Genomic DNA, 24,257 nt, shown 5'->3' with positions numbered 1-24,257 from the left:
TTTAAAATGTGTTTTACGGTCATCAACATATTCAAAGCTGTCTTTTATTTGTATTCACTTAGAGGTCCCTGGAGGAACTGATACTTGAGTATCAATATTAAGACCCTTAGTCACCAAGTTCTCTACTGTGGCTTTTAAAGCTGTTCATGATCTGGTACTTGTATGCCTTTCAGGACTTTTCCAGGCTTTCCTCCTCCTTATCTGCTATATTCCAGCCTCATGGGTCCTCCTGTTTCTGAAATAGCTTATTCCCAAGTAGGGTCTTCACACCAAGTGTGATTTGTATCTGCCTGGAATCCTCTTACCCAAGGCTTTCTCATTGCTGTCCCTTTCTTGTCATTAAAATCTAAGTTTAGGTGTCAACTACTAATATTCTTTTTGCTTTCACAATCTAAAGCACGCCCTTTTCCATCCTGAAACACTTTATTAACTTCTGAAATTGTGTTGTTCATTACTTTGTGTTTTTATTGTATGTGTCACTTCATCTTCCTGCTTTCACGATAAATTTTTAGCTGCACGAGAAAGGAATTATTTAACTTTTTATCACTGAATCTCAAGTCTCTAGGATAGCTCCTAGCATATAATGTACTTTTTTTTTTATTAATGAAGAAAAATATTCCTTCACAGGTCCTAATGAAGCATGGGTTTCAGAGCAATGCACCATAATTTAGTCAAAACACCGATGAAAGTTTTCAACGTTGTTTTTCATAAAGGGATCTTAGAGTTTTGGGCCCTGCCCTCCATTATCTTGGAAGCATGGAGTGTCAGGCGTGGAGGACCATCACGGCCTTTAGTTGGATCAGCTGGCCAGTGTCTTCTCTGAATTGCCTCTGCCACTAGAGGGCGATGCTTTCACACCTCCTGTGATGAGTCACTTACTACTTCTGAAGGCAGTATTTTGTATTTTGGGTCATTTCAGTCAGAGGGCTGTCTGCATTTTCAGCAGCCATTTACCAATCCTAATTTCTATTCATTACTTCTAGTTTTTCCCTGGTAGGGCCACAAGAAACAAAATTTTCTTCTACATGATAGGCCTTCACACATTTGAAGACAGCCTTCATCAGTGTTTTTCTCCTCACTCCTTTCTTCTTCAAGTTAAATATTCTTGTCATGTTCCCTGATCATTCTTTTCTATTGTTCTCTGAATGCATTTATAAAACATTAGCGTTGCCCAAGTTGTTTAATCAATCAATACAGTCTTGCCACAACACATTTTAAGATCACTAAATCAATTGGGGAATGACTTCCAGTTATAATAATCATAGTTTAATACATTTAGTTTTAGATAAAGTCATTTCCAGATAGATATGATTTTTTTTTTTTTCTGATGCCCATTCATTTTGTTACTGCAGTGGTTTGGTGACCTCGTGACTCCTGTGTGGTGGGAAGACGTGTGGCTGAAGGAAGGTTTTGCTCACTACTTTGAATTTGTGGGTACAGACTACCTCTACCCTGGCTGGAACATGGTAAGCACACTTTTCTCTAATCATCTGGAACCTCCAGAGAAGGTTGATCTGGTGCCACATTAGGCTCATATTATCATTAGAGGTGACTGAAAAGCATCACCTGTCATCTAGTTATCCGATAAAGAAAAACTAACAAAAATTTAAAATGTTAGTATTAGAAAACAGCTATCTTTTATTCATTAGAAACTAAATAGAGCCTGACTTGTTATAGATTGATTTCAAAATGTTACAATTTATGTAAGTGGAAATATTTTAGATTGTAGTATTTTATAATGAAGACAAATTATCCTCAAAATAGAGAAGTCAACAGTAATTAATAAGTATTATTTTAAACATAACAGGATATTTCAATACATAGAAAGTTGCAATCTTATTATTTCTTCCAAGAGAAGAAACACATAAATTAACAAAAAAATTGATGAATTATTTTTGTATATATATGTATTTTAGGATTAAATAATAAGAGTTTGCTAAGTTTATGAAGAGTTGTATGCATTATACGTATGCTCTAGGAGAGTATATGGACATCTAAACCTGCAATTGGGTTTGTAGTGGCTGAAATTGTGATGTTTTAAGACATCCAGGAAGAAAAAGTGGAGGGAAGATGTAGTTTTAATGTCTTTTTATGTTAGTTTTTCACTTTTTGTAAGCTTTCATTAATCAATAAGTGATCTATACTATTATAGATTGTTTTAGAATTCAAATTTTAAATTTAAGTGAAAGCATTAAATTAAGTAAAAATTGCAGTGCATCCACATTTAATTTTCTGAAGCTCAAGTTTCACCTGTGATTTAGCATGGAATTTTAAATTAATTTTTTTGAGATAAAAGCTGCACATATTTAATGTATACAACTTGATTAATCTGGAGATAATTTTGTAGCCGTGAAACACCGTCACAAGCTATGCCATAAATATAATCATCACCTTTAAAATTTCTCCCACTCTCTTTATTACTATGATCTTCATTTTGTGATAAGAACATTTGACATAAGATCTACCTTCTTATCAAATTGTTAAGTGCACAGTACAATATTGCTGGCTATAGGTCCTATGCTGTTCAACAGATCTCTGGGATTTATTCATGTTGCACAACTGAAACTTTGTACACTTTGTTTAATACTTCTTGTTTCCTCTTCCTCCAGCTTTTGGTAATCATCATTATATTCTCCCCTTCCATCAATTGGAAGATTTTAGCCTCTTTACATAAGTGAGATTTTCTAAATGTCCATCCTTCCATATCTGGCTTATTGCATTTAGCACAAGGTCATGTCCTCAAGGTTCATCCACGTTGTCATTAATGGCAGGATTTTCTTATTTTTTAAAAATGTATATATCATGTTTCTTTATCTATTCCTACATCAGTGGTTAGATTGCTTCTGTGTGTTCATATATTTTTATATTGTTCTCTTTTGATGTTCTGAATCAGTAACAATGGATGATTATTTAATCGTCACCATTCCAAGTAGGATTTGAAGAACATATAAACCAAAATGAAACATGAAGTCATCTGTTAGTCATCATATAGCTCTCTGCCATAAATTCAGCTAACAGCTGCAGAATAAAAAATGTGAACTATTTTACAGAGGAAATGTTACAATGGTAATACTGTGTCAATATGTTTTAATTATCTATATGTAGTTTTGCCAACAACAGCATGATTGTATGAACATTTTTTGTACATATGGAGGGATGGATATAGGATGTGATTTTAAAAAATTTAACTTGAAGTGTTTTATTATGACATTGACATTAATGAAAAATGCCTTAAAAGAACTTTGAAAAATCCTGTAATACCATGCAATATTATTTCAAGTGTTCTTCAATTGATGTGAAACTTTAAAATTTAAATGTTTGATATTCTTAAAACATTTTCAACATTGTCTTTGATTTTTAGATGATTTTGAACCAACCTTAAAGTTTTCATTTAATTTCTATCATGTTGTGGATTATTAATGGTTTATAATTTCATAATATCTCAATATTAAAAGATCTTATTACAAATATGTTATAAATATAGACAAACATTTTAGCTCATTTTTGCTCCTTCCACTACTTGTGATAAAAAATATTTTCTATTAATCATTAGGAAAGATGTATCTAATATTAAAAAGTAATCTTCAGAATTATATATTGACTAAAAAACTGACAGCTTTTGATGGTTTTAAGCATGGCCATATATCCTCGGTTTTAATGTCTTTATCCTGGATTTTGTCTTTGAATAATTTTGTTGTTGTTTCCATCTTTTTTTTTTCAGTTTAATTGTAAATGTAGGATTTGTAGAGATTTTGCAAAAGATATTGGAAAATAAACAGAGATTAATAATGTAAGATTTTTGCCCTTTAATATAAACCTTGTTGGTGATTAAGATATGATTTTATTTACTCTAAATCTATATATAATAATTATTAATGATGGCATACTTAGAATGACACAGAAGGCTCACACTATCGAATAAAGAAATTGAGAATAGACTCCATCACATTTAGCTAGACAATTAATAGTAAAAAGAAATAAGTGTTGCTGTAGTGTCTATGTTTGGATGGCAAAGATCACAAATACTTTCTGATCTTTGAGAGCTTTTGATTTGCAGCAACTTCTTTTACTTAGTTTGTGGAATGTCTCATTATACTAAAACCTATAATAATAATAAAAAAAACTCGAGAAACCAATTGCCCACCATATATCATTAATGTCTTCTTTGTAAATAAACTCTAAGATTGTTAGCCACCTAAATAAGAGAGGATTGTTAAGTGACCATGAGGCTGTGCCAGCACTGTTTTTCATAATGGAATCAGCTAAAGAGTGAAAGACATTCAATAGAGCAAGGGTGATTGCTGTGTCAGCAGCAACTCACACATGTGTGATATGCATAGAAGCTTCTTGCAAGTTGCAGTGCATGGCCTGGGCTTCGCTGAAGCTGAACCTAAAATAGAAAAACCAGAAGTCAGGCTCATGTCAGGAGTAAAGAAATTCAAGGAGTTGACCTCCTTTGCCTCTAATCTCTAAAACAGTGCTTTTATCATTTTTAGACACCGGGCTCAAGCATTGAAATATAGTTTCAATTTGCTAGGGAGATTACTATGACAATCTACTTCCCATGGAACAGCCATAAAGAAGACCAGAATTACATGACATTTTTAGGAAGCTCCTGGTCTGATTTAGGCTGAGGTACTTGCCTTTCTTAACTGTTAGTAAAATCCTAGGTTGCTGTGCATTTGTGCCTGGGTGTTTTTTGGAGCCAGTTTTTGATATAGGAGTAATCTTTTTTTACATTAAGAATACTACATGGAATACAAATTTTTGTGGTAACATTTCCCCCCAGAAAACTAATGAAGTTTCCAATTTTGTAAATATGAGTCTTTTTAGGTAGTATGATGTAAGGTCAGGGGAATGGATTAGAGATAATGGATTAGAGATAAGAAAGTTAGATTCTAAGAAAGCCATTTCATCTAATTCATCCTTACCATTTGAAAAATAGGACAATTATACTAACTTAGTAAGCTCCCATAATTTTGTGAGGTGTTTGAAACCTATGAGAAGGCATTATGGCCCTGGACACTGAGTACTCTTATTAGAAGGGGGCACTTATTTTGTGTATAGTTGCTCTAATGTTTCCAACCCCAGAGATCCATTTAACACCCTAGAATTATGTGATATATATATATCTATATATATTGTGTGATATATATATATATATATATTATGTGATATATATATATCAATATATATATATATATATATATATATATTGCTGACACAGCAATCACCCTTGCTCTATTGAATGTCTTTCACTCTTTAGCTGATTCCATTATGAAAAACAGTGCTGGCACAGCCTCATGGTCACTTAACAATCCTCTCTTATTTAGGTGGCTAACAATCTTAGAGTTTATTTACATATATATATATGTTACAAAATAAATTCTGTAAGCTTTGTGTCTAGATTCAGTCTCACCAAGTCAATTTTTATGTATTCTGCAGGAACATAAGCCCTAGATAATATTTCATTCATCAAACATCAGTATCATTAGAAACAGCTTTCTTGGTTTCAGGCTAAGGGCACCATTCATGGGGGGGCTACTTGTCTTCTTGCTTGATGTTATTTTGTTAAAGTTGACTGTTAGCGACAACATTATTCGATGGATCAAGTTCCAGTATGCTACTAATGGGAATCCTATTAAATCTTATTATGTTTCCTTAAAAGTGATAAAAGGGTGACTGACAACATGCTATTCTTTTTTTTAATGATCTAAAGTTCTTTTTCTATTTGTCCTAATTAGTTATACATGATAGCAGAATGTATTTCGACATATTATTCATATATGGAGTGCAACTTCTCATTCTTCTGGTTGTACATGATGTAGAATTACATTGGTCATGTAGTCAAATATGCACATAGGGTAGTAATGTCCAGTTTATTCTGCTATTTTTCCTATTCCTATTCCCAGTCCCTTACCTCCCTTCATTTCCCTCAGTCTAATCCAAAGTGCTTCTATTCTTCCCTAAGCCCCCATTTATTGTAAATTAGCATCCACATATCAGAGAAAACATTCAGCATTTGTTTTTTTGTTGGGGGGGGAGGGGTATTCACTTATTTGACTTAGCATGATATTCTCCAGTTCCATCAATTTACCTGCAAATGCCATAATTTCATTATTCTTTATGACTGAGTAATATTCCATCATGTGTATATACCACATTTTTTTATCCATTCATCTGATGAAAGGTAGCTAGATTGGTTTCATAGTTTAGCTATTGTGAATTGAGCTGCTATAAGTATTGATGTGGCTGCATCACTGTAATATGCTGATTTTAAGTCCTTTGGGTGTAAACCAAGGAGTGTGTTAACCAGGTCAAATGGTTGATCCATTCCAAGTTTTCTGAGTAATCTCCATACTGCTTTCCATAGTGGTTAGACCAATTTGCAGTCCCACCGACAATGTATGAGTGTACCTTTCCCCCACATCCTTACCAACATTTATGTTACTTGTATTCTTAATAATTGCCATCCTGGCTGGAGTGAAATGAAATCTCAGTGTAGATTCAATTTGCATTTCTCAAATTGCTAGAGATGTTGAACATTTTTTCCATGTATTTGTTGACCAATTGTATTTCTTCTATGAAATGTATGTTCAGTTCCTTAGCCCATTTGTTGATTGGGTTATTTGGTTTTTTAAAATTAATTAATTATTTATTTTTTAAAATTTCGATTTGCTGTATATGATAACAGAATGCATTACAATTAATATTACACATATAGAGCAGAATTTTTCTTGCATTACAATTCATATTACACATATAGAGCAGAATTTTTCTTTCTTTTGATTTTTAAAAATGACAGTGGAATGCATTACAATTTTTATTACACATAATTTTTCATATCTCTCTCTGTTTGTATATAAAGTATGTTGACACCCAATTCGTGTCTTCATACATGTACTTTAGATAATGATGTCCATCACATTCCACCATCCTTGCAAATCTTCTGCCCCCTCCCTTTCCCTCCCACCCCTCTTCCCTATCTAGAATTTATCTATTCCTCCCATGCTTTCCCTCCCTACCCCACTATGAGGCAGCCTCCTTATATCAGAGAAAACACTTGGCATTTGTTTCTTTGGGATTGGCTAACTTCACTTAGCATTATCTTCTCCAACACCATCCATTTACCTGCAAATGCCATGATTTTATTCTCTTTTATTGGTGACTAAAATTACATTGTGTATTCCATTGATATTTTTATGCATTCATCCACTGAAGGGCATCTAGGTGGGCTCTACAGTTTAGCTATTTTGAATTATGCTGCTATAAACATTGATGTGGCTGTGTCCATGTAGTATGCTGTTTGTAAGTCCTTTGAGTATAGTTCGAGGAGAGGGATAGCTGGGTCAAATGGTATTTCCATTCCCAGATTTCCAAGGAATCTCCATACTGCTTTCTATATTGGCTGTACTAATTTGCAGTCCCACCAGCAATGTACGAGTGTACTTTTTATCCCATATCCTCGCCAACAGTTATTGTTGTTTGTCTTCATAATAGCTGCAATTCTGACTAGAGTGAAATGATATCTTAGAGTAGTTTTGATTTGCATTTCTCTAATTGCTAGAGATGATGAACATTTTTTTATATATTTGTTAATTGATTGTATATCCTCTTCGGAGAAGTGTCTGTTCAGATCCTTGGCCTATTTATTGATTGGGTTATTTGTTTTTTGGGTGCTCAGCCTTTTGAGTTCTTTATATACCCTAGAGATTAGTGCTCTATCTGATGTGTGAAGAGTAAAAATTTGCTCCCAGGATGTAGGCTCTCTGTTCACCTCACAGATTTTTCATATCTCTGGTTGTACACGAAGTAGAGTCACTTCCTTCGTTTGTACTTAGGGTAATGATGTATTTCTTACATGTACTTAGGGTAATGATGACCATCACATTCCACCATATTTACTACCCCTATGCCCCCTCCCTTTTCCCTTTTGTCCTATCTAGAGTTCATTTAATCCTCCCATCACCCACCTCATCAGCATATTATGGATAAGCATCCTTAAATCAGAGAATTCATGTGGCATTTGTTTTTTTGGGATTGGCTAATTTTACTTAGCATTATATTCTCCAGCTTCATCCATTTACCTACAAATGCCATGATTTATTCTCTTTTAATGCTGAATAATATTCCATTGTGTATGCATGTATGTGTGTGTGTGTATGTATGTATGTATTTATATATGTATGTGTGTGTATATATATGTATTTATGTATGTGTGTGTATGTATATATATATATATCACATTTTCTTTATCCATTCTTCTACTGAAGGGTATCTAGTTGGTTCCACAGTTTAGCTATAGTGAATTATGCTGCTATAAACATTGATATGGCTGTGTCCCTGTATTATGCTGTTTTTAAGTCCTTTGGGGTATAGACCAAGGAGTGGGATAGCTGGGTCAAATGGTGGCTCCATTCCCGGTTCTCCAAGGATCCTCCATACTGCTTTCCATATTGGATGCACCAATTTGCAGTACTATCAGCAATGTATGAGTGTGCCTTTTCCCCCACATCCTTACCAACACTTATTGTTATTTGTATTCTTAATAGCTCCACTCTGACTGGAGTGAGATGAAATCTTAGAGTAGTTTTGATTTACATTTCTCTAATTGCTAGAGATGTCGAACATTTTTCATGTTTGTTGATTGATTATATATCCTCTTCTGAGGTGTGTCTGTTGAGTTCCTTGGCCCATTTATTGATGGTGTTATTTGTTTTTGGGGTGTTAAGATTTTTGAGTTCTTTATATATTCTAGATATTAGTGCTCTATTTGATGTGTGAGGGGTAAAAATTTGCTCCCAAGATGTAGGCTCTCTGTTCAGCTCACAGATTATTTCTTTTGCTGAGAAGATACTTTTTAATTTGATTCCATCCCATTTATTGATTCTTGGTTTTAATTCTTGAACTATAGGAGTCTTATTAAGGAAGTTGGGGCCTAATCCCACATGATGAAGATTAGGACCTACTTTTTCTTCTATTAGACACAGACTCTCTGGCTTAATTCCTAGGTGCTTGATACGTTTTAATTAAGTTTTGTGCGTGGTGAGAGAAAGGGGTTTAATTTCATTTTGTTGCATATGGATTTCCAGTTTTTCCAGCACCATTTGTTGAAGATGCTATCTTTTGTCCACTGAATGTTTTTGGCACCTTTGTCTAATATAATTGTAATTTTGTGGGTTAGTCTCTGTGTCCTCTATTCTGTACCATTGGTGCCAATGCCATGCTGTTTTTGTTACTATTGCTCTGTATAGTTTAAGGTCTGGTATAGTGATGCTACCTGCTTCACTCTTCTTCCTAAGGATTGCTTTAGCTATTCTGGGTCTTTTATTTTTCCACATGAATTTCACGACTGCTTTTTCTATTTCTATGAGGAATGTAATTGGAATTTTGATTGGAATTGCATTAAATCTGTATAGTGCTTTTGGTAGTATGGTCATTTTGATAATATTAATTCTGCCTATCCAAGAATAAGGTAGATCGTTCCATCTTCTAAGGTTTTCTTTCTTTAGCATTCTGTAATTTTCATTGTACAGGTCTTTCACCTCTTTTGTTAAGTTGATTATCAAGTATTTTTTATGCTATTATAAATGGGGTAGTTTTTCTTGTTTCCCTTTCAGAGGATTTGTTACTGATATACAGGAATGCCTTTGATTTATGGTGTTGATTTTGTATCCTGCTGCTTTGCTGAATTCATTTACTAGTTCTGTAAGTTTTCTGGTGGAATTTTTTGGGTCTTCTAGGTTTAGAATCATAACATTGGCAAATAGTGCTAATTTGAGTTCTTCTTTACCTAATTTCTTTTGTCTCTCTAGTTGCTCTTGCCAGTATCTCAAGAAGTGGTTAAATAGAAGTGGTGAAAGAGTGCATCCCTGTCTTGTTCCAGATTTTAGAGAGAATCATGCTTTCAATTTTTCTCAATTTAGAATGATGTTGTCCTGGGGCTTACATAAATAGCTTTTACAATGTTGAGATATATTCCTGTTATCCTTAATTTTTCTAATCTTTTGAGCATATATGGATGCTGTTTTTTGTTGAATGCTTTTTCTGCATCTATTGAGATGATAATATGGTTCTTATCTTTAAGTCTATTCATGTGATGAATTACATTTATTGATTTCCATATGTTGAACCAACCTTGCATCCCTGGGATAAACCCCACTTGATCATGGTGTACTATCTTTTTGATATGTTTTTGTATTTGATTTGTCAGAATTTTATTGAGAATTTTTGCATCTGTGTTCATTAGAGATATTGGTCTGAAGTTTTCTTTCTTTTTTATTTTTTGATGTGTCTTTGCCTGGTTTTGGAATCAGGATGATATTGGCCTCATAAAATGTGTTTGGATGTGCTCCCTATTTTTCTATTTCCTGAAATAAATTGAAGAGTATTGGCATTAGTTCTTCTTTAAAGGTCTTGTAAAACTCAGCTGTGTATCCATCTGCTCCTGGGCTTTTCTTGATGGTAGACTTCTGATGGCATCTTCTATTTCGTCACTTGAAATTGATCTGTTTAAATTGTGATATCATCCTGATTCAATTTGGGCAAATCAGATGGCTCTAGAAATTTTCGATGCCTTTGATATTTTCTATTTTGTTGGAGTACAAGTTTTCTTTTTTTTTTATTTTTAAGTCTCCATATTTATTTATTTTTTAAATTTTTTATTGTGGGTTGTTCAAAACATTACAAATTTCTTGACATATCATATTCCACACTTTGATTCAAGTGGGTTATGAACTCCCACCTTCACCCCATACACAGATTGCAGAATCACATCAGTTACACATCCATTGATTTACATATTGCCATACTAGTGACTGTTGTGCTCCGCTGCCTTTCCCATCCTCCCCCCTCCCCCCTCCCCACCTCTCCCCTCCCCTCCCCTCCTCTCTCTCTACCCCCTCCACTGTATAACCCTGAGGGTCTCCTTCCATTACCATGCAATTTCCCTTCTCTCTCCCTTTCCCTCCCACCTCTCATCCCTGTTAAATGTTAATCTTCTTCTCCTGCTCTTCGTCCCTACTCTGATCTTAGTTACTCTCCTTATATCAAAGAAGACATTTGCCATTTGTTTTTTAGGGATTGGCTAGCTTCACTTAGCATAGTCTGCTCTAATGCCATCCATTTCCCTGTAAATTCTATGATTTTGTCATTTTTTAATGCAGAGTAATACTCCATTGTGTATAAATGCCACATTTTTTTTTATCCATTCGTCTATTGAAGGGCATCTAGGTTGGTTCCACAGTCTTGCTATTGTGAACTGTGCTGCTATGAACATCGATGTAGCAGTGTCCCTGTAGCATGCTCTTTTTAGGTCCTTAGGGAATAGACCAAGAAGGGGAATAGCTGGGTCAAATGGTGGCTCCATTCCCAGCTTTCCAAGAAATCTCCTTACTGCTTTCCAAATTGGCTGCACCAATCTGCAGTCCCACCAGCAATGTACAAGTGTACCCTTTTCCCCACATCCTCGCCAGCACTTGTTGTTGTTTGACTTCATAATGGCTGCCAATCTTACTGGAGTGAGATGGTATCTTAGGGTGGTTTTGATTTGCATTTCTCTGACAGCTAGAGATGGTGAGCATTTTTTCATGTACTTGTTGAGTACAAGTTTTCAAAATAATTTTTAATTACTTCTGTATTTCTGTAGTGTCTCTTGTGATATTTCTTTTTTCATCACATATGTTAATAATTTGAGTTTTCTCTCTCCTTCTCTTTGTTAGCATAGCTAAGGGTCTGTCAATTTTATTTATTTTTTTTCAAAGAACCAACTTTTTGTTTTGTCAATTTTTTCAGTTGTTTATTTTATTTCAATTTCATTGATTTTAACTCTGATTTTAATTATTTCCTATTTTCTAGTGATTTTGGTATAGATTTGTTTTTCTTTTTCTAGGATTTTGAGATGTAATATTAAGTCATTTATTTGTTGACTCCTTCTTCTTTTAAGGAATGAATTCCATGCAATGAGCTTTCCTTACAATTGCCTTCATAATGTTCCAGAGATTTTGATATGTTTTATCTGTGTTCTCATTCACCTCTAAGAATTTTTAATCTCCTTCTTGAAGTCTTCTGCAACCAGTTGTTCATTCAGTAGCATATTATTTAGTCTCCAGGTGTTGGAGTAGCTTTTATTTCTTGTTTTATCATTGATTTCTAATTTTATTCCATTATGATCTTATATAATGCAGGGTAGTATCTCTACTTTTTTATATTTGCTAAGAGTTCCTTTGTGGCATAATATATGGTCTATTTTAGAGAATGATTCATGTTCTGCTCAGAAGAAAGTGTATTCACTCATTGAAGGATGAAATATTCTATATATGTCAGTTAAGTCTAATTTATTGAGTTCTATAGTTTCTTTGTTCAGCTTTTGTTTAGAAGATCTATCCAGTGGTGAAAGAGTTGTGTTAAAGTCACTCAAAATTATTGTGTTTTGGTCTATTTGACTCTAGAACTTATGAAGAGTTTGTTTGATGAACATAAATGCTGCATTGTTTAGGGCATATATATTTATAGTTGTTATGTCTTGTTGGTCTATGGTTCCCTTGAGCAGTAGTATCTAGTATCCTTCTTTATCCCTTTTGATTAACTTTAGCTTGATGTCTACTTTATTTGATATGAGGATGGAAACCCCTGCTTGCTTCCACATTCCATGTGAATGGTATGATTTTTCCCAACCTTTCACCTTCAGTCTGTGGATGTCTTTTCCTATGAGATGAGTTTCTTGGAGGTAACATATTGTTGGGTCTTTTTTTTTTTTTTTTTTTTTTGATTCAATCTGCTAGTCTATGTCTTTTGATTAGTGAGTTTAGGCCATTAACATTCAGGATTATTATTGAGACATTATTTGTATTCCCAGACATTTTTGTTTATTTTGGGTATTTAACTTGACTTGGTTTCTCCTCTGATTATTATTTTTTTTCTTTCGTGTAATACCTTCCTCTGCTGATTTTCATCATTATTTTTTATTTCCTCTGCATGGAATATTTTGCTGAGGATGTTCTGTTGTGTAGGCTTTCTAGTTGTAAATTCTTCTAACTTTGGTTTATCATGGAACATTTTTATTTCATCATCAAATCTAAAGTTTAATTTTGCTGGATACAAGATTCTTGGTTGGCATCCCTTTTCTTTCAGAGCTTGGTATATATTGTTCCATGATCTTGTGGCCTTGAGAGTCTGAGTTGAAAAATCTAGTGAGATATGAATTCGTCTCCCTCTGTAAGTGATCTGATTCCTTTCTCTTTCTGCTTTTAAGATTCAATCTTTATTCTTTATGCTAGGCATTTTCATTATAATGTGCCTTGTTGTAATTTTATACATTTGCTGTCCTTTAAGCCTCTTTTTCTTTATGCTTGGGAAATTTTCTGATATTATCTCATTGAAGAGATTGTGCATTCCTTTGGTTTGAAACTCTGTGCCTTCCTCTATCCCAATAACTCTTAGATTTGGTCTTTTGATGCTGTCCCATAATTCTTGGATGTTCTGTTCATTGTTTCTTACTGTCTTCAATGTGTGGTCAACTTTATTTTCCAGATTGTATATTTTGTCTTGATTATCTAATATTCTTTCTTTCTTTCAAGTGATCTAGTCTGTTGGTTATGCTTTCTATTGAGTTTTTTATTTGGCTTATTGTTTCCTTAATTTCAAGGGTTTCTGAGTGGTTTTTTTTTCAGAGTCTCTCTCTCTTTCTTGAAGTAATCTTTTGCTACCTGTATTTTGCTCTCTTATCTCTTTTTTGGAGTGATCAGTTTTGCCTGTATTTGCTCATTTAGGTCATTCTTTAATTCACAGGTCATTTTAATTATGAACCTTTTGAACTCCTTCTCTGATATTTTATCACCTTCACTGTCCATGGGTTCTGTTACTGTAGTGTCCTGGTTTGTTTGGGGCACTTTACTCTGTTGTTTTTTCATGTTGTCTATGTGTCTTGCAGTGTGGATCCAAGATATTACAGTTTCTTCCCTATATTCTTGTAGTACCCATGCAGATTGTCTGTACCTCACCTTGATGTTGGGCCTCCAGATCCTGCTGGTTTCCCCCAATATATGCTACCGCAACTAACAGTTGTGGCGACAATAGCTGAGGAAACTAGAGATAATAGTGGAGGTGCCCCAAGATGGATGCAATGTCTTACAGAGATGAGGCTGAAAGGGTGGGCCTTACCCTGTCTTTGGAATGCCTGCTCTGAGGTGCAGTTGCTTCTAGGCCCTGTCTGTTTTTTTAAAAAATAGAGTCTAGTGCATGGGGAAGGCTATGGCGATGTCTGCAGTGTCCCAAGATGGAAGTGGGTTAGGCTTGAGCTCCCATGTGCGGGCGAATGGCGAACTTGGACCTACCTTGGCCTGGGTCCCGCATATGTAGGTGTGGGTGGATATGGGCCAGACCTGAAGTCCTGTGGTGGTCTGCTGGTCTGAAGATGTGGTCCTGTGCCAAAGCCTGAGCTCAGGTGGGTTTCAGCGGGTGGTGGGATGGACTGGGGCCTACTGTGGGCCTAGGTCCTGCGCAGGTCCACAACATGCTATTTTTCAACAACTCTTGATTAATTTCATTGGACCCAAAAATACTTAATAAAATAATTTTAATACAGAAACAGGGTGCACAGCACAATGCATCTATGAAGAACTCATTTATAGATTCAGTGCTGATGCAAGCCTCATCACACCCCCGAGCATATGGTGTAGTTTTTCATTAGAATTTGCATAGTCTGTATTGTGGGTGCCTCCTTCTGTCTCCTGAACATAACATTGTGAAGAAGAGCTTCTATAATGAGGATCAATAAACGTAAGTGTGTGTGTGTTTTTTTATTAAGGGAATGGAATGTTAAAGAGCCTCCCATGGTAGGAACATTGGGCTGGGGATATAACTGAATGATAGAGGTCTTGCTTAGCATGCATAAGGCCCTGAGTTTCATCCCCAGCACTTCAAATGAATAAATAACTTAAAATTTATTTTACACTATACATTGATAAAATTGTACATTATTTTATATGCCGAATTATACAAAGTAACACATAGACAAAAATTTCAGACTGGAAATTCTCCCTAAATTTTTGTAAGAACCCTGGGATTCATGTGACTAGATGTCATCCATGTTAAATACTTCAAATATTTTAAATTATGTTTCCTAAAATTTTAACAGATGTATACTTGATTGTCTCTATCATAGGCAGGAACAAAATAGTAAAACTGAATTCTGCCATTAGACTGGTAATATGCTCTAACAAAAAGTGTTAGAATATAATTTTTTTGGAATAAAATCATTCTCAATTATTAAACTTATTTTTATTCAAAAAAGTTGAGGAAACTGTTGGATTAACTAAAATAACAGTTATTGAGTTAAAATTTTCTGGTTTAAGTGTAAAGACATTGCTTAATCATTCTAAATCATAATAAACATTCTGCTATTCAAAGAGACAAAAATAGAAAAGTAGAAAGAAAATAATTTGGTCTAGGTACATATTTTACTTGTTTAGCTATTCATTTCCTAAGTCCATCTTTGATTTGATGTCAGTAGGCAAAAATTTTTTCACATACTTTTCAAAGTTATTTAATATGGATTCTAAAAATAGTTGGCATATTGGCATTATTGCCGGTTATTCCTTAAAAAAATCAAAATATATTTGTTTATGGGGCCAGAGATAAGCCATTTGAGAATTAAATAATGATTTTGAATCTTACTTTGTAAATACTTAATGGTAAGTAAATGTAAGTATCTATATTCTTGGTTTTCCATAGAGTTGTGTTTGTTAAGATCAAAGTCTTCATAGAGTATCTGACTCTTTGCAAGTAATCAGTTAGAAAGTGATCGATTGTTTTTAACTGGTTGATGATATTTTATTCTCAGATGACTCTCACCTATTGAATGTGAAAAATTTTAAAGGTTTCCTCGGGCTAGTCCCAAGGGTTTGTGGTCTATTTGATCCTGCTCAGTAGCTTAAAAGTGACATTTACAGTGAGTGACTAGAAGGGCAGTAGAAGGAGTACTTTCTTAGGTCCCTTGGGGTCCCAGCCTTTAAAATGGATCTCTTCTTTGTGTTTCCCCTTTCCCCTTCTATCCTCCCCAGTCTGCAAGCATTTTTTTTTTTCCAACTGAAAGCATAGACTTTTTTTTTAGAGGATATTTTTCTTTCCCATTGAAGAGGGAATGGGGAACTCTAGCTCCCTATTCTGGGAGAAAGGGCCACTTTTCCCTTAACATTATTGGTTAGAGCAGTTTTTGGTGTTGGTAGATAATGGACTTGTAGCAAAGACAAAGAAAGTACAAAGAAGCAAGAGCTGCAGTGAGAACAGCAGCTAATGCCATTAAAGGAAAGCGTCTGAAGTTTCATATCTGCACTCAGAAAAAGTGCAGGAGGAATCCTGATGTGTCCTGATGTGCCCTGATATCCTGCATCTTGAGGATTAGACTGGAACTCAAAGCGAGTACAAATTAGGATAATCCAAAAGCAATGAGCTGAGACTTGGATTCTAATCAAAATGAAGAGATATTAAGAATTTTTAGCGAGTAATCTTTGTTAAAACAGCAGCTGCATCTGTTACACTATCACATTAAAATTGCCCTCAGTGCAGCTAAAACAATAACAAATTGTGTTAATGTTTTCCTCCTTTGAGGACTAACTCTTGTACTTTCTAATAAAATATTTTTTGTTAGTGCCCCTTTAAGGGCATCTATTAGAAAGAAGAATAAGTTAGGTCCAACTATCATCTGTTAATTGTTGAAGTATATTAACTGATGTAGAAGTTAATGACACAAATACATTTTTAAATTTAAGCTATAAATGAAGAATATTGAATGCATTCATACTTTTGTAACTTTTTGTAATAAAAAAAATAAGAGTCAAGACTGGTTTTTCAGTTGCTTTGGAAAAGGAATCTTTTAAGGAGCTTCAATGTTATCAAGACGTGCTAAGTCTCATTTTGGAAGAATAGCTGTCTTGCTAAGTCATGTATGTTTAGAAAGGGAAGAGAAAACATGAAAATTTATTAGTATTCATATATATTCACATATATTTCTATATTCAGGTAAGTATTTGGGATTTTTTTTAGTTGCATTACATCATTTTTTTTCCTATATTGGTTTTTAAAATTTAAAACACAGCAGCAAATTGAAAATTTCGTACTTGTTCTTAACGGATGATTTTTTAAAAGCAAAGTCATTTTGTTTAGAAAGACATTGTTTCAGGGTTTGTATACTTTAAACCAGAGATAAAAGATAAATGAGCATTCCCTGGGGAATAAAGCATTGCTTCTGAAGACTGTGTTTGGATTTGCATGGTGTCAAGGTCTTTCTACATTTCCTTAGGAATTTCAAATTTATAGGATTAGATGTTTTCGAAGAAGAAAACTACTAATGAATCTGAAGCCCAGCAATAATGCAGGGCTGTCCTTTCTCATGTCTAGAAATATTGCAGGGGAAACCAGCTTATTCTTTCCCCTTTTAAGTAAACGCTGTTTGTAAGCAGAATATTTCAGCTTGCTAAGAAATTGTCATATGTCACTTGATAAACCCCCAAATTTATAATGCCAAAAATTATACCAAAATGATAAAATGTTCTCTTAGGCATCTTTGTTCTCAAATATAATATTGGCCATAACAGATCACACTACTAGTTTATCTGTCCATTCCACTGCCCCTGGTAAAAATGTTATCTTCCCATAATATATGAATTGTGCAGCATCTGATATTATTCAGCATTTTCCCAGGTAAAGACGAATTTGCTTTGCAAAGCCCCTAACATGAACACAACCAAAGCTGGGGACTCCGAGGGCAACTCAAGAATAATTCATTAGTTTCTAAATTATTAATCATCCTTAACCAGACAGCTATATGTTTTAAAAGACATTAGAACACAACTCATTTCTAGGCAAGGAGTGACTGTCTCAGTCCATAACACTTTATGAGGCTTTTTCCCCGCTTTTCGTCAAGGTTACTGTAATACTGTTCAGATGTCACTAGACAAGAATGTCAGAAATGAAAGTTGTGAGTTCAAGTGATCAAATGGAATCTTGCAAAAGAGCTTTCTGGGTAGAGAAAATATGAAAAGATAATCTTGAGATTGATGAAGCTATTGCCTCAGTTGCTCCTGGACCAGGGGTGATAATACAGCCCACGCAGCGTTTCCTGTGTATCAACAAGCACTTTACGTATGTTAACTCACAGTGAAAGAGAATTAAGACATTCTGCTGAGCACCTGGAGAGTGTACAGCTTCTCTATTGTCTTTTTTCTCGAGGCTAAGGAGTCTCATATTGACTAGACTACTATTCAGCCTACCATTCAGGCAGCTCTCCTCAGCCATGAATCCCCCCCAAAAAAATTGTGGGCAGAACAGATTTTGACACTGAGCTGAATAACCTCCATGGATCCACCATTCACAAATTTAAGTAAGCCCCTTTTGAACAGTTTTATATCTTTGGCTTTTTATCTCTTTCTGGGATTGATGAAACAAAATTCTAGTGATTGGAGTCTTATTTTTGTCAGTTTGTGTCATATTGGCCTTTAAAAATGAAGATATGTAGCAATGCTTTCTCTCCCTGGGAACCTGCTTCAGGAACACCTGTGTCCAATTAATTCCTTTAATCATTTTATTTTCTCTTCTCCAGATTTTATTTATAGTTCAGTGATGCAGTTCTTAAGTGCTGCTAACAGCCTACTAGCTCAATAATTTTGTATAAATTAGTTTGCTGTACTGCTACCGCTTTTTGCCTTTCAACTCATTCATACATTTCATTCATTCTATTTATCTCAGTCAAAGATTTAACAAGCACCCAAAATGAGCCATTTGTTGTGTTAATTTCTATGGAATAAACCTCATGGTAATATTAGTAGGGAACTGCTGTTATATCAGTTTCTTAAATACACTCTATTTTATCTTTAATGTGATGGTTTCAGTATGGGAAAGTTTGGAATTTTTCTTTTCTTTTTTCTTTTGGCTTTAGCTGACCAACCATGCCCTGGTCAGCAGTTATTTTGTTTGTGAAGTAGCTCAAAAACACAAAGCCATGACCTTGTTAGAGTCTTTGTATTCATAGAGACATCTGGAAAATAAAATGTGGCCCAGTAAGTCTCAGAGGATTAGCCAAAGCATGGAATAATAAGGGCATTTAGCTATTAATTATCATTTTTATACTACATGGCTCAAATATGTTCTACAATGTTTGTACAGATTTACTTAGTTATAATAGCCATTCCCTTTATTCAGATGTTGACTATCTTTCTCCTCAGATAAATTCTGCTTTTAAGTCCTGCTTCATCCTCTAAACTACACAGGTGTGCTGGGAAGATAGGTATGCACTTTGAAAAGCAGATTTCTGTTCTTTTGTTGTAATGGGAGGGGTCTTAGTAGGATGGTGTGTTTTCATTTAAATATTATTTCATCTAAATAATATTTCTAAGTTGTTTAATGAAAGACAAACCAAATTTAGATGGATGGTCCAATGTCAAGTGGTTGCAACCTGATCCACTATTTATGAAGACAATTAAAAACTAAGAGAATCTCTTACACCCAGTTCGTTGCCCTGCTTGTAAGACAGCAAGGAGCTTTTCTTGAAACCTTTGATTTCTTTTGAGAGCTGACAGGTTATGGCACTTCCCAGGCTTGAAAATATTTGGCTTTTCACAACAAAATAATATTTTTCCATTTGTTGCTAAGTACTGTGCTTGTGACTTTTGTCCCAGTTATCTCCAGGGATTAATCTCTATTGACTTGTTCATTGTCAACTATTTAACATTTATTGGATGTCCATTTTTTGCTAGTTTTTCTGTTAGGGATGGGGACCACTTAGATGAGGACAAAATACCCATGCCCTCGAAGCCCATCAGATCCATTTACCAATTTAGTTTGATTGTTTTTATCAGAATAATGTCACTTTTAGTTTTCCCAGAATGAAGCTCAACTCCTCTTTTCTACTCATCCCGAGAGTTAATTTTTTGGCTTTCTGTTACTTAATAGCTGTGTAATTTTTCACTCCATTGTCAAATATGCCTGAAATACTCATGCTGCCACTGTTGGAGGGTAGTTTTAAGAATCAAAGAAATTTCATTTTTTTCTATCATTTTTGCCAGTATTAGTGTTACTGTTAGATACTTAAATGTAATGGTATTATTTTAAAAGTTCAACTATTGTCTTCCAATGAAGCATATTGTGAGTCATATATTAAAAAATCAGTGAGAGCAACCAAATTGCTTTCCCATGGTACTTCTGGAGATACCTATTTCCTTTCTGAATGAGTTTGGGATGTTAATACTTAAACACTTTTGCACGTTATAAATGGATTGCTAATGCTGAATTTTGTTGCACTATTCTAAATAGTGAAGATTTTCCCTGATAATTATACAAACATTTTATTATTTAACATTATTATAGTTTACTTTGAATGCAGTAATATAGAGTGTCCAAATTGATTAACTTTCTTGTCCTTCAGTGTTCCATATGACCTGGAGAGGTCTTTCTATATGGTTTAGTAAATCTTTCAAATTAAAAAAAAAAAACAACGCTTCTTATCTTCATTGGAAAGATAAAGATGATCTGACAAGTGTAAAGTTTTTACCAGATTAGTTTGTTTGATGAACTGACCATCTGTATGACTAAATATCAAAGCTAAATTATAAAAACAAATGTGATATTTAATGGAATCCATTCATCAACTTAATAGGAATTTTGTTACAGAATTAAGGTCATTTGAATTATTATTTATTTCACAAATTCAAATAACATACAGTGAATTAGCCACTTGAGGCCATGTTAATAACTTTTGGGAGTTGATTAGCTCATCCTTGGAATTCTTCCAGACCTGAATGTTATGAGAGTTTCCATTAGAATTTAAAAAATAAAATCTGTTTGAAATTATTAGTCAATATGCATTTTAAACTCCTCTGAATTACATCATCAGTCAAGTATTAAAGGAGTCTATTATTTGTGTCTTTAAATATTGGAGACTGCTTGTGATGGATGTGAGAAATAAATGTGTATCTTTTAAAATTTTGATTGGCAAATTTGACTTTATTAAAATGTCTTATTAACTTGTCAAAAAGTTAAGCAGAGCAATAGAGGAAATTGTTCTTATTGCCAAAGCAGAGAGAGGGTTATTGAAAAGATAAAAGCAGTTTTATCTCACAGAAACTTACCATCTATGGGTAGGATCCTGATTCTGTGGAAAAGCAGGAATCAGTTCATGGTAGCTAGTAAAGGAGAAGAAGATAGTCACCTTCTCTGGATGGAAGGCTGCATCAGGCTAAGGACTATTATCTCACATCATTCTTCAGCAGTCAACCCAAAGTGTAACATATATTAATTGTTCAGTATTAAGTATCTGGCCCCAAATTAACAAACATTATGAAACAAAAGTTACCAGATCATTTATGAAATATTATAATAGTTTCTGTGTTGATATTGGGAATTCATTCATTGAAGTAAAAAGTATCTTGAGATTAGAAGTAGATTATATTAGAAATTAAGACATTGGCTGATAAAGGGATAGAGGAACTAATCATAATAAGTGAAATAAGGCAGACTCAGAAAATTAAGGATTGGATATTTTCTCATATGCAGAGGCTAGAATAAAATACTGAAAATAAAGGCAGAGTGGGTATCCCATGAAAGTAGGCGGTCAGTGCAATGGAGGAAGGGGACAGAGGGGGAATGAGGAGGGATGAGAAAGGGGGGACTGTGGAATGAAATTGACCCTAAATTATGCTATGTATGTATATGAATAAACCACGTTGGATTTCACCTTTATGTATAACTGTAAAGCACCAATTGAAAAAAAAATAAGTAGAAAGAAAACGAGTAGAGTAGAAGAAGGAGAACAGAGGGAGGGAGAATTGGAGGGAAAGAGAAAGTACTGGGGATTGAAATAGAGCAAATTATATTCCACGCATGTATGATTATGTAAAAATAAACCCCACTAGTATCTATAACTATAATACACTAATGAAAACATTAAAAGGAAATGGATTATATTAGAAATTAGGGTAGAAATATATGAAACTACATTGGAGAAGTGAAAGAAAATACAGGGAAAGATGTTAAGAAATCTACAAATATAAAGAGAAGCGAAATGACTTGCATGTTTTAAGTAGTTTATATGAAAGCACATGGTATATATGGATATTTACAATAATTTTTTTATTTTTTTATCTTTTATTGATTCTATGTATTTATTTGTTTTATATAAACGACATCAGTGGAATGCATTACAATTCTTATTACACATATAGAGCACAATTTTTCATATCTCTGTATATGAAGTATGTTCATGCCAATTTATGCCTTTATATATGTACTTTTTTGCATTACAATTTTTAATACACATATACACCACAATTTTTCATATCTCTATTTGTATAGAAAATGTGTTGACACCCAATTCAAGTCTTCATACATGTACTTTGTGTAGTGATATCCATCACATTCCATCATCCTTGCTAATCTCCTGCCCTCTCCCTGTCCCGCCCACCCGTCTTCCCTATCTAGAATTAATTTAATGCTAAGTGAAGTTAGCCAATCCCAAAAAAACAAATGTCGAATGTTTTCTTGACATAAGGAGGTTGACTTATAGTGGGGTAGGGAGGGAGAGTATGGGAGAATTAGATTATTTACAATCATTTTGTGGGGCTACTAGAATCAGCATGAGCTACATAATTAGACAACCTGTTTGTGATTATGACTGTGATTGACATGTGGAGTGCATTCATGATTATTCTGTAAGAGCCAGGATTACCATAATTAATGAAAATATGAGTGACGGTAACTTCAACCACGTCAGTGTTGCCATATCTTTAAGGTTCTTGATTCAGTCTGCACAGGGTTCATAATGTTGTTGTATGTAGTGCAGTATGCTTTGTGTTCCATCTTAGCATTTTCTCTTGACTTGCCACATCTTGGATAATATGTGACATGACACATTCAGCTTGGATATTAAAAACACAACATCAGGCAGAAGAAGGATGAGTCACTGAAGAGACTCACAGTTTAGCCCACTTTCTCTAAGTTATGATTGATGAGAGTATCTTGGCTCTACAAAGACACGTGCAGGGGTTATCTAGGATTATGAGGCTTATAAAATCATCCAAGATATTCCTATAGAAATATAATTGCCTTTTAGTTTATGCATTGATTAAGGTTTCTTAGAGAACTTGTGTTTTGGCAGTGGATGACAAGTGGTGATAGTTGAAAGAAGTAAGAACATATGGTACACATTAGTTCAGTTACTTAGTTCAAGTTTTCTAAACTCAGGAATAAAGTTGTATCAATAGAGATCTGGCTGGTACCTGGAGGCTTGTGTTTATGTAACACCTTCTGTGAAAGGTTATGTAAATAAAAACAGAGGTAAACTTTTCAGTTCAGCACTTGTTTCATTGTAGACATTCATGGTGATTCCTTTTAAAATTGTTCTTCAGTGCCTACTATGTATATGTATTTTTGCACAAGCTTGACTTTAATTTGTAAATGAACTATTTTAACAAGCTACACATGGAAATCATTATTAATGTCTTGGGCATGTGTATTTTAAACATGACATTTTGAAACATTAATTTTGAAGCATATTGCTATATGAAAGCATTTGTTTTTACTCTTATTTCTTCTATTGGTATGATTTAGTTGTATATAAAATATTAACTACTCAGTCAAATGATGATATAATTTTTTGCCAGGAAATCTAGCTACATTTCAACTGGAAAGCTTAAAATACTTTGGGGCATTTTAGAACTTTGTAAAAAGTAGGCAGATGATATAAAATTTGTAGAATAAAGTTCTTTTATTATTGTAGGGAATTTGAAGTATAATTTCTAATTTTCATAAATATTGCCTTCCATTATAGGATTACAAAATTTGAAAATTTCAGCTTCACAGTGCTACCATTTCACATAAATAAAGCCTTGTGGATATTATCCTCCAATATATTTACTTTTGTTGTTTGAATTCTTGATCATATTCATCTGCTGTAACCTGTCATGATTGGAATAGTTCAGGAGAAACAAGAATAAAATTCTAGCTATGCCATGCTAGGCATACCTGTATCCCTTGTTCTAGCCTCCTATCAGCAAAGGGGTTCAGTCTAGAGTGGATTCATGTGACATTTTGTTTAGCACATAGAATTTTAAAGGTCTTTATCACATGATAGTATAGGTTTTTAGACAGATAAAATGCAAGTGACATATCTTACTTCTCTTTATGATGGATGGCTAATGGACACTGAAATCATGTTAATCTCTACTCCCATAGTTCTATTGAAGTTAATATCCACCATCATGTGGCAT

General features: G+C 34.1%; 1 protein-coding gene across 1 annotated transcript in view; it reads left to right on the top strand.

Annotated features, from left to right (window-relative positions):
• Trhde (thyrotropin releasing hormone degrading enzyme) overlaps window positions 1–24,257 on the top strand; it is a 362,149-nt gene that overhangs the window by 181,594 nt on the left and 156,298 nt on the right. Inside the window, exon 5 of the mRNA XM_027929374.2 lies at window positions 1,353–1,466. Coding sequence (XP_027785175.2) covers window positions 1,353–1,466 — 114 coding nt within the window. The remainder of the gene's footprint in view (window positions 1–1,352; window positions 1,467–24,257) is intronic.

The sequence above is a fragment of the Marmota flaviventris genome, chromosome 3, assembly GCF_047511675.1.
Source record: "Marmota flaviventris isolate mMarFla1 chromosome 3, mMarFla1.hap1, whole genome shotgun sequence".
In the NCBI taxonomy this organism is placed as follows: Eukaryota; Metazoa; Chordata; class Mammalia; order Rodentia; family Sciuridae; genus Marmota; species Marmota flaviventris.
Note: the sequence above shows the minus strand (reverse complement) of the source record. Positions and strands in the feature narration are given on the sequence as shown.